The sequence below is a fragment of the Metopolophium dirhodum genome, chromosome 7 (genome assembly GCF_019925205.1).
Source record: "Metopolophium dirhodum isolate CAU chromosome 7, ASM1992520v1, whole genome shotgun sequence".
Taxonomy (NCBI): Eukaryota; Metazoa; Arthropoda; class Insecta; order Hemiptera; family Aphididae; genus Metopolophium; species Metopolophium dirhodum.
Genome location: NC_083566.1, coordinates 31,558,912 through 31,571,271, shown reverse-complemented (window position 1 = coordinate 31,571,271; position 12,360 = coordinate 31,558,912). Strand labels below are relative to the sequence as shown.

At 30.5% G+C, this 12,360-nt stretch overlaps 1 protein-coding gene across 1 annotated transcript in view; it reads right to left on the bottom strand.

The window, feature by feature from the left end:
• LOC132948780 (mucin-3B) overlaps positions 1–12,360 on the bottom strand; it is a 53,978-nt gene that overhangs the window by 18,290 nt on the left and 23,328 nt on the right. Inside the window, exon 3 of the mRNA XM_061019426.1 lies at positions 1,662–1,711. Coding sequence (XP_060875409.1) covers positions 1,662–1,711 — 50 coding nt within the window. The remainder of the gene's footprint in view (positions 1–1,661; positions 1,712–12,360) is intronic.

The following is a 12,360-nucleotide window of genomic DNA, read 5'->3' as shown; positions in this document are numbered from 1 at the left end:
ATGAAATAATTATTTCTTATTTTTTTAAAGTAAATTTTTTCTATATTTTTTATTTTAGTTATTATTTGATTCATACAAATATACAATCTATTGAGTTTTAGTATAATAAGCATAAGAGGTGATACAGACATTTACAATTACAAGACAGGTGGACTTGAGTGGAGAAGCCGCCCACTGGCGACACTCCAACGTTTGAGTTAATTTACTATTTCTAAGGAGAACGAGGAATGAGTAGTCACTATACACACTTGTCAATAATATTATTTATTATTATTGTTTTAAGTAGTTTCGTGATGACTGTTGTAGGAAGCGATAGTAAGTAACTTTCATGTTATATCACGTTATAACGTGATTATTTCAACTTTGAATGTTTGATAAACAATTATTCACTAAATAATTATTTATCACTTATAGGGCAATTTGGAATTATTCAAACAAAGGGAGTACTATTGCTTAAAGCTGGAACTAATTAAAAAGATTGAGCCACATTTTACGCTTTATTATTAGAAAGTATTTTTTATTAATTTAGAAAAATAATAGGCTATTTCAATTTGAACTCGTGGTCAAAATTTCTAACTATAAATAACTAAATAAGTATGAACGATCAATTTTTATTTATTATACAACAATCATTTTTTTTTCTAAATTTCTATACAAAATGTATTCCAGTTAATTTCAATTAATAAAAAAACTGAAGCAAATTTTATTGCTACACCTACGTATTATTTAATGAAACAAACAATGAATAGATAATAAACTAACTAAATAATAAGATTTATATATCGTTTGCAATATTCACTCTATTCTCTTTTCAACCTTTACGTCAAATTACTTATGGGCCACTTTAACTACATGGCATGTTCGTTTTAATTTTCATAAATTTTTTACCAAACTAAAGGCATGCTAGTTCACGTTTATCTAGATCTAATCATATTATTATACAGGTACATAGATTTTTGGCTGCGATATTCTTATTATGTTTAAACACGGTGACAAGTGCAATCCACGTGGAGTTCAGCCGAAATAGTCAAGGTAATAATTCAAACATGGTTTTTAGAATATCTTGTAATGGAAAATCTATGATCTTAATTCCTTAATTCGAATATCAATAGAAACAACAACAATGGTGGAAATAAAAACCTCCAGGCGCCAACATCGTATATGCTGCTATAATACGAGTCGAACACTTAACTGAAACGGAATGCAGATTGTACACAGATAAACGCTCGACTTACAACATATCCCATACAGAAATCTGTAGGAGAAAGCATTGGACCGAACCCAAAAAAAACTTAAGCAATTATAATATGTTAACATTTAATTTCTGGATGAGTCGACGATTCCGAAAAAAAAAATATTGAATCCCCACTGATATTATCAAATACATAAATATTATAGAACATTATATTGTAGGTAGTACTAAGATAAAAAAAACTGTAAACTAATATTTTATGTTCGCTGAACTAGTAACTATCGAAGTCTCTGAACGAATAAAAAACATCATAACGTAACAAAATCATCGTTTGTTGAACTGTGTGACGCTTAAACCTATATTATTTACCCATAAATGTATATTAATAATTTTAAAATAATAATGTCTTCAAACGTCGACATAGGTATTTAGTATAATAATGCATGAAGACAATCAATATAATTATTACCTGGTTGATGTTCTTTGAACTAGATTCCGTTATTCGAGAGACTGCAAGAACTGAAAAAAACAACAACACAATATTATATAAAAGGACAATTATACTAGGTACAAACATAACATTCAAGCTTTTTTTTTCAACAAAATATTTTATAAGATAAAACATCATGTTTTTACATGATAGTAGATTGTTTTAATAAAATAAGAAATACTCCATATATAATAAATATAATATGGTTAGTTTTACAATCAATCAATTCCATACTAAGGATTTCCTAAATAACTTAAGGCACCTGTTATTCAGAAACAAATTATGTAATATCTTATACTATGCTATATATTATTATACTTATAAGTTATTACTTTATTGCGAATACAATGATTTTTTCAAATAGTCCATATAGTTTTATACAATAGTTTTCAACTTCTGAGTGAAATATAAGCACATAGCATAACGTGAATTATAATAAAAACAAACAATAGACATATATGCTGTCGGTAATGATATTATATGGGTTGTATGAATTCAATTTTTATTAAAAAGAACATTTCGATAACCAATAAGCAAAATTGAATTTATAATAAATATGCAGAATGTGATTATTAATATTGTGTAATATAAAAACATATTTTAATTTTTATAATTTGCTATTTTATCCTCTGATACTAAATAAGAATTATATTACCTACCTATTAACACTTTGAATGTAATGTAGGTTTATTGATGATTTATATATATATTTTTTTAATGTAATATTTGCGAATATAACCAACGCGTATTTACATACGAATACAGTTATATTTGATATTTGAGACATAACATCACTATAATAATTTATAATTATATTTCCTTGAGAACTAACTTCTTAGATATAAGACATTTGCAGGATTTAAATCCTGACTACACTTGATTTAAAAAATTCGTGAAAATTCACAAATACCTTAACAAATATGGAAAATTGTATGAAAAAGCGGGAAAGTTGTTCTCAATTCAATATTATATTATTATATTACCTATACATATATATATATGCGAATTGGAACCAGTTTTCCAAACCATTATCCCATAATTACATATCGATCGGTACGTGGGAACAGAAACAAATCTATTGAGTGATAAAATAACGCGTTATCCTGCGTGCAATATGAATGTAGAAGTACAGTAGCAAGAATAAATTCTAAATTTACGTAAACCTAACCGACAATTGCACTAACTTACAAATGCTGTAGGTACTATTCTTCAAAAACGACCCCTTAAGGTTATATTTAATTGTATGTATATATTATATATTTATAACATATCCTTCAAATATTTGCCAGTACAATTTAAATTAACTTATAAATTATACTATTGTTCCATATAATAAAAAATGTCCTACAAAATAAACAAAATCACCAAACCGTACGATGAAAAAAAAATCGTTATAAATGATTGAAGGTTTAGTTCCATTAATAATAAGCTGTGGGTAGAGTAATTAATTATCTTGACCGATACAATACACAAGAGAATACAATTTTGAGTACGATTTTTTTTCGGCATTTATGCATCATAATAAATAGCCAAATATATTGAACTCTTATTTCCTATCAAGGTCGTACATTTGAATAGCGTTTCCTGTCTAAATATAAACAATTACCTATTATGTATTCAAGTTTTACATCTTTATACTATAGTAATTAAGTTAATAAACTTATCTCACTTTTATCTAATATACCTATATGAATGAAGATCTATATGATATTATGCGATTTATATCTCAAATATTTTTGTTTTATACATGATAACAATGGACAAGGTGGTTTGTATTACTTACATATTATTATGTCTCAGGTATTATTTTTGAATTACTATTTACTGCTGTGTGTGGTTATGTGTGATTTTTAAATTTAAATTTTAAAAATCAGTTGGTAATATTCTTGCGTAACATTCGAGAATATCATAATGTATTATTATAGAAATATCGGTACTACAATTTCTTGGATAATTTGGTTTATTCTACGCCACCACGGCCACGTGTATGCGCTCGAATCAATACAACGCATAGGTACGTTTATAATTTATTTACGTGTAAATAATAAGCAGACAGGTTCACAGTTTCATATTATTATATTGTAATACAATATATATTCCATTTGTATTTGGAGACATAGGTAGGTACGTCTGTACAAATATTATATTAATACACACAATTGAATAGCCGAGGCGTGTTTCCTTTCCTCGCGTTTCATATTTATATACATAAAATGTAACATTATTATAGACATAATATATTGTTGGTAATATACACGTGATCACAAGTATGTGATTTTTTTTTTTTTTGAACGTATACAAATGGCAAAATAGTCGGTTTTTTTAGAAACACGTTACGGTAGGTATACGGTTTGAATAGATGCGTTTTTATGTATGACCGCGGTCCTCAACGCGTATCTACTATACCTATTATATTATAGTGTAAAAACCACGGCCTCACATGATGTACCTATTTTATTGTATGTTACCTACTATAGAGTTACACTGTATAGGTAGATAATATAACTGCACATTATGACGTCTTGTTTCGTACACTGACCTGCGAAATTCGGCGACCGCCTATGTATATTATATTAGGTATCTATGACATAATTGCGTTTTGTATGTTTGACGAAAAAAATTTATAAATTTCAATTGAAAATTATACGAAATATATTTTGTGATAATATGGTTCGTAGTGTAAAATGACGACACTGCAAACCTTTAATTTGTTTAATGTATTGTCTTTGAAATGTTAGTACCTACCAATTAACCAGTCTGTACATAGCATTAATATTGTGAAAAATGTAAGCATGAAAAATTCTCAATTTACTTATAGTCTTAATTCGCGGAATTAATTCACAGAGTGCTATATAGAGACTGCAGATACCTAACCAAAAATGAAACGGAACTTATCGAAAATTGTAAGACCAGAACTCTCATGGAACCATTGTTAAAAAAGTTTCTGAGGGACCAAATTCTTTGAGACCGTTCAAATTCCAATCCCTGCACCGTGTATAAGGTAGGTATCAGCCTTATACTACATTAGGTATACAGTTGAACGATGGTATCTTTCACAGAGAACCCGAATTTTCTACGTACTACGGAACGAAGTAGATAATAATAACATCAGTTAACGACAATGTGTAACCGGGTCACATATTATTGAGCGTTGTACCAGAAACCGGGTACCTACACCACCGGCGTGGGTGATTCGGCAGTATACAAACGTGAAACACTGATAGCGGAAAACAAATAGCCGGCACAGGTGGATTGCGTTGCGCAATAATTGCATAATATTATAATAAAATATAATATACCTAATAACTTATGAATATTGTACATTTTATTATATTATCGTTTTTTTTTTTTTTTGCGCCGAAAACAACAATAATTCCGGTTTGCATTCGTGTGCGCGAATGCCGCAGACGACGCGACGTGTTTCATATTATACCGCCACCGCCGCATTGTGCGATAACTCCTGCAAGAAGGCGGTCACAATTAATATACCGCCGCCGCCGCCGCCGCCGCCGCCGTCGCTGCAGCTTTCACTTGGTAAAAAAAAAATAAAAAATAAAATTATAAATAAATACACGGCGCGAGACAAAAAATTATAATATTCAATCTCCCACTTGGCGCGGGCGGCAGGCCCAGAAGACGTTCCTGCGCCGCCGCCGCCGATGTGTCGTACAATAACAATAATATAATAATATGTGCAGGTATGCTGTAACACGATAATAATATAAACAATGTACATAATAGATGGACCCATCCCTCGTTTATATTTGGACCGAGTTGGACCGCTATCACGTAAATCGGGATCTATATAATATACTGGCTATATGTATATATGTTCCACGCTTGGCGTATCGCGATTATACTCGCGTACCTCCTACAATAATAATAATATAATATACATACATATCATATACCCATACAATATATTGTATTATTATTATTTCAACAATCCGTTGAAGGCACTTCTTCTCATTATCATCGTTATTACACCACTGCAGCAGTCGGGCGATGACTCGACGACGTAAGGTTCGCGACCGAAAATCGTAATAATATACAGGTGGTGGCACCTTCGCATAGTGAAATATTGTATCGTGTATAGAAAACCATTGCTGGGAAATATTATGATAATGTATAATATATTACAATATAAGTGTAGATTGAATTGGATATCGGCGGCCACGAGTACAAATAGTAAATAATACCTAATCGAACCGTCGCAATAAATTATGATCTAAACGATAGAACGTATAATAAATCGGTAGAAAATCTATAGGCACGTCTTGTTATATTTTATGCGATTTTATTTATAATAATACGTATGAAATAGTATATTATTACGTGTAACATGTAAACCAATATAAAATACTATATGCGTATAAATCAAATTTTACATCGGTGCAATGTTCACACACAATATTATAATATTACATTATTACGCACGTACAGAAAATTTTCACCACTGTGTCATATTATTTCTATGGTTTTGGTTTATATAATTTTTAAAGCCGTACACGTATTATGTACCATATGGTACGAATATAGAAGTCATTCCAACCATAGTAGTTAATAATTTACTATTATAGACTATAGTGTTATATAATATTAGTTTCCGATCGTCTACTACTACTAGGGTCAGCAAATGGCGGCCTCGCGGTCGAATTTTCTCTGGCCCACAGACAAGAAATTTATTAAAGCGAATTAAAGTTATAATGTAAACGCTACGATATAATAATATGATATACCTATACTCAGCTGCAGTCATAATCTTATTATTTATTACACAGTAACCTCCTGCTCAGCCCTTTATATGGCTATATAATACGACGTATGATATTATATTCGTATCGAAAAAAACGAGTTTACTAGTTTACTGTATTATTGTTTGCAGAATTGAATTGTTATTATTCAGATTGAGGTCAACGGATCATACTTATTAACCTATAAGCTGTTTCGACGTACTTTGCTGACTGCAATCGGCTTTTGTGTTGTGTGTATTTTGGTGGGAATTTTCATCGGGGTTAGATACTTAGATGTATAGTTGTGCACTTGTGCCTATATATTATATTATGACTATAGCCAAGTATTACAGTTACACTTGCTATTATCAAGTATAATAGTTTATCAAACATTTAGTAGAAGTTATATCGATATATATATATATAGGAACCATTGTGAGAACGAGAAACGTATTTTAAAGGTTCGTTCGAATAAATTATACGCTGGCGGAGAATGTATAAAAATGCGTACAATGTAATGTAAATTGAAGCTTTCGATAACGAAGCCGATTCATCGGTATATAATATATAATATACCCAAATAACAGTAACAATACAAGTACACGCGATTACTACAGCAGTCTTAATACGCGTGTATATTCGATCAATGTATAACGCTATGTATATCATGTGATTAACGACCATTGCCAATGCCATTGGATGGACACCAATGTCGAAAATAGTCCACCAAACATTTATTATATTATTATACACAATGACCATAGTGTATTGTATGTATAGGTACACCGTACACCGTACACACGAAATGTGTTTTGACTTTTTGAATGATCAATCGAAAAGCGTTCGCGGGAAACGACCGAACGGCCAAAATCGAATAATAGACAAGACGAACGCAGTTAAAATATGCGTTGCCCGTTATTGATAGCGTGAATGGGCGGGCGAGTTATACAAATAAAAATATAAAAAAAAAAAAAATTTAAAAACGAAAACCGGTGAAATCATTTCTGTTTTCATTGTCACGGATCTCTGCAGGTGACAAGAAAATAATGATTCTACCCCTGGCTGAGTAACCAATAGCTCACTCCGCGTTAATCTAATTTGGACCACGTTTAATTGAACAGTAAATGACTCGTGACGAGATGGCCGGTACGGTCAGTGATATATATATGTATAAATTTTATTAGTATATAGGTAGGTACGTGTTGATGTTGTTATTGCTATTACTTATTATTATTCCCCGGTGAAATCGACGATGCGCCGTCGACGGCATATATCACGACGATATTACCATTTGTCTCTCATTTAATATAATATGTAGATACAACCAACACACTCCAAAACGATTCATGTATTATTATAATATCATATTGTCTATATGGCATATGCACTGTAAAAGATAACGTGTCTGGACACAGGTGAAGTGGAGGTTTTAGGTGGATATGGATCATATAGGGATGCCTATTCATTACCCCCTCCTCCAGGATAATGTCATCATTAAAAAGGTTAATTCCTTTTTAAATGATGTAAATATTAAAAAATAATAATTTATGACAGTTATTATTATATTAGTAAATGATAAGGTACCTAATTAGTAATTATCCACTGTCCAAAACACTCAACAGTACACCATCTCTTCAACAATCCAATATCAGAAGAAGCTCTCAACCAATTCAACACTGAGAATATATTTGAAAATTTTAATCGTATATACATAATATATATAATATATATATATTATATAGATACTTAGATAAAAAAAAAACTATAATTTGAACCACGGCACTTTGTCATAGTGTATTAAATACATTATAGGATAATAATCTATGACATCAAAGTCTGTACCTCAAAACATACCTTAAAACCTTAAAATATAAGCATTTTTGGACTTTTGCAGTCTTCGCCAAGAGGATGAAAAAAACGGTTCGCATATTTTATTTACAAAATTCTCTCCCCCCCCCCCTCTCACTCACACACACACACACACACACACACACACACACACACACACACACACACAACATGAAGTTCTGTCAAAACCGCTACCTACTGCAGTTCTGCGGAGTTTAATATAATATACCAAGCAGGCGTCTTTTACGCTCGTTAATGGTATTATTATAATTACTATTATATTATATACGTTTAGGTATGGCACAGAATATGTAATCCATCTCTACCTACTATATAAACATAATATGATACAGTATAGCGGCATAGGTGAACATAACATAATACTGCGTGGATCGGATTGGCCCGACGACTATATTATAATAATTATGCCTCTACAGTCAATGGTGCGTGCGTTTGTGACGAACTGCTATTAAACGACGACCTTGGCAGAAAGAAGATGCTAAGGACCAGATAAAGCCCGATGGCTAGACGGTCGGTGAACACGATAGACACTGTTTTTAACACACGACCGACCGATTCCGCAACGTGAATTTTAATATAATTACTGTAATTGACTGCTTGATTTTTACACGAGAATATATATTTTATACATTATTCTACATATAAATCCAGTCAACGATGCATGTCACTCGGTCAACTGTGTTCGTGTACTTATATATATATAAGTGTGTGTGTGTGTGTGTGTGTGCGTGCGAGATAATGTATCGAAAGGATGCGATCGGATTTGTATGTATACAAACCAACCGTGCCAAGGTCGCGAACACCCGAGTCCCCGATGACGATGGTCCGTCGCACGCATAACTCAATACTCGTATATATGTATAGGTACTTCAGGTATTCTTCACTTTTTAATTTGCGCTCTTTTCGTACTTATTCTACTTCGACGCACTTCCATCGATCGTGTGATTTTTTAGAGTCGATTATGAGTTATAACTACATCGTTATTTATTTTTCGATTTTAGAAAATATAAACGGCATAAAACAAAGAAATTGTGCCTTAGGTTGGATAATTTGATCACAATACAATTAATATACACGAAAAAATACACAAATGATTGATTAATGCTGTCTGCGTGAAAGTTATAGTGAGACATATTTTTTTTTTTTACTCTCCCGTTAAAACGTAAATAATAATATGATCTAAAGATGATGGTGGGGAGTCGTGGAAAAAACACTGGTCATTTTATGATTATTATATTGTCGTTTGAAAAACATACCTACTGCAGTATTTTATTAACAAAAGTGTTTTAATTACCTTATAATAAATAGGTTGAACTAATTATATACAGTTAAAAATTATTTATTTTTCTTTATTGTAATACTACAATAATGTATGTATTATATACGTATAGTATCAAATACGAGGTTGACATCAACATTATATGCAGAAGTACGGCGTAAACAACAATAAAAACGCATTCAAATCAAAACCCTAGATGTAAGATATCAGGTACTATAATGGTCCGATTGAAGAACTTTTCTAAGCCATTACGTGGATAGCAATTAAGAGAAAAAGAGAAAAACGGTCCCAACGGCGAAAACGGTAATTATTTTCAACGGTCAATGTCGTTCAATAGGTGTTTTGTTGTGTTTTTCGAAAGCTTATTCGGGCAGGCTAAATGGACAGACGGGACGACGACTTGACATTGATGTCGGCGGTGGCGTCCGCTGTGCAACTTTTTACAAATTGAAATTAAAAAATTCTCCTATTGTGTCCGATAATTGGATGCATTTCCGACGTGTCCTGTTCGTGTCTGTACCGCCTTTTATCATTATACCCATTTACTTTTATTTTCTTGTTTTTTTTTCCTTATTATTTATAATATTCCATTCGGATTGTTATTACTTATTATTTTTTTTTTTCGTAAATTGTTTGCTCAACAGACACCGGACGCTGTCTGAATTTGTCGAATTACCATATTATTAAGATCATTCAGGCCAACATCGCAGCAATGCATAGAAGCGGAAAAAAAACCGAGAAGTGCGTTTTTATATTATACCATTATGTTACAGTGTCAAGCCCAACCCTACAATCGAATCAAAACACAACTATTTCGTTGACTGATTTCAATGTTTTCTTTTTTTATATTTCTACTTCTCTTGTATCATACACATCTCAGGTGTATAATCATTACCCGCGCTGCAACAATCGTGTCACTTAGAATTACTACAGCTGGTTGGTAGGTAGGAAAATACCTATATATTTGATATATTATGTGTGTCTATCGAGGGAACATCGAGGATGTCAGATAATGATATTTCTCAACAAAATCCATCAAACATAAATATTTAGAAAGGCTAATATTTTATGATCCATAGTTACGGGTTACGACAGTAGATGAACCATCGTTGCAACGACAAGCAAAAACAATTTGTAATAATGACATAAAAACAAGAGATATATCATTAAATCGAATATTAATAATTATAGTAGATACTTAAATAATGACTGTGGATTTATTTAAAATTATAGTTATGGAAAGAAAATAATGGCAATGAAGCACTTTAAATACCTATAGTAAAACATGCAGGCACGAAATCGATTAATTGTCAAATTTCATGAATAAATTATATGAAATATAATTTTTTATAGAATTGAGGGTTTAACTTTAAACCTTGTTTATAATAAATGTAATTAGCTAGTTAACTAAATTATAAAAATAAATTGTAAAAGTACATTGAAAAATATTGATAACATCATTTTATTTTATTAAATCCTCAATTATACAGATAATGTGTGAAATATTTAAATTTTCTGATAAATCCGAATAGATATTACTAGGTATTAATTACATTTTCACTACATATTTTACAGTGGGAGTATGATAGGACCAAGAAAATTATTATGTATTATCACTTGTAATTGTACAAACATAATATTTGATTTTATTTTACTTATTTAAGTCATAGAGACAAGAAATATTACAGAAAGATCTTTTAATTTTTATAACTCAAAGCGTTCAATGCATCCATTTTTGAAGAAAAAAATATAACATTTAAACAATTAGTAACTTTTTAATTTTTTTTATTTGCACAATGAAATGGTATTTATGGAAAAAAATAAACAACAATATCTTAATCTGTTTGGAAAGTTGAAACAGCCCACAGTAAACGTCATAATAGATTGATCACTAGCGGTAAATATTTAGTCTGACAAAGCAAATTTTGGTAGCTGTATATGGTTAAACAATATTTTAGTTTAATTAAAACATACTCCTCCGTAGAAGGGTATATTCAGGAATATTTCAATAGTATTCATACGTAACTATACTTAAGCATTAAACGCGATAATATTATGTTTGTTTATTATTTACCGTATTAATAATATTTTTAATATTGTAAATCTACTATCAAACTTTCAATGGCTATTATACTATTCTCTAATAATTATTATAATCTATATTATATATTCCATGTTGATAGGCTCAATAGGTGCAATCAGTTGCGTACATTATGGATATGATTAAAATGCTCTAGAAATATGTTTCACATAATATTACACCTATCATACGTCACTTAAATACTTAATCACTGACGACGATGGGGCTTTGAACGCCAATATGCCATGCATTGTTGCATCTATTCTGGAATTTATTTTACTACTGCATGTCTTTTTAAATCATTAAATTCATAATTAAATAATTATAATTTATCATAATTTGTTATTATGGTATTATTTGTTAACAGTTTTTGGTTTTGAAACGTATTCCTATTTTTCCTAATTTTATTGCCATTATCATTGGCCATTGGCTTTTACATAATACATATAATTCAATAATTGTATATTATATTAAAATGATAATACATTATTTTTGATTATTCAAATGAGATCATTTTAAATTGGTTTGAATGTTATTTTAATAATTATAATACTGCTTAAAACGCACTATTAAATATATTAATATTATATAGGTGTTAACAGTAGGTATATTATATCATTTATAATACAGCTTTTATAGCTTTTTATAATTTAGGCATTATGTAATTAGTCAATAATCGCTAAAGCCATTTATTTCAAATCAAAAATAAATAGGTAG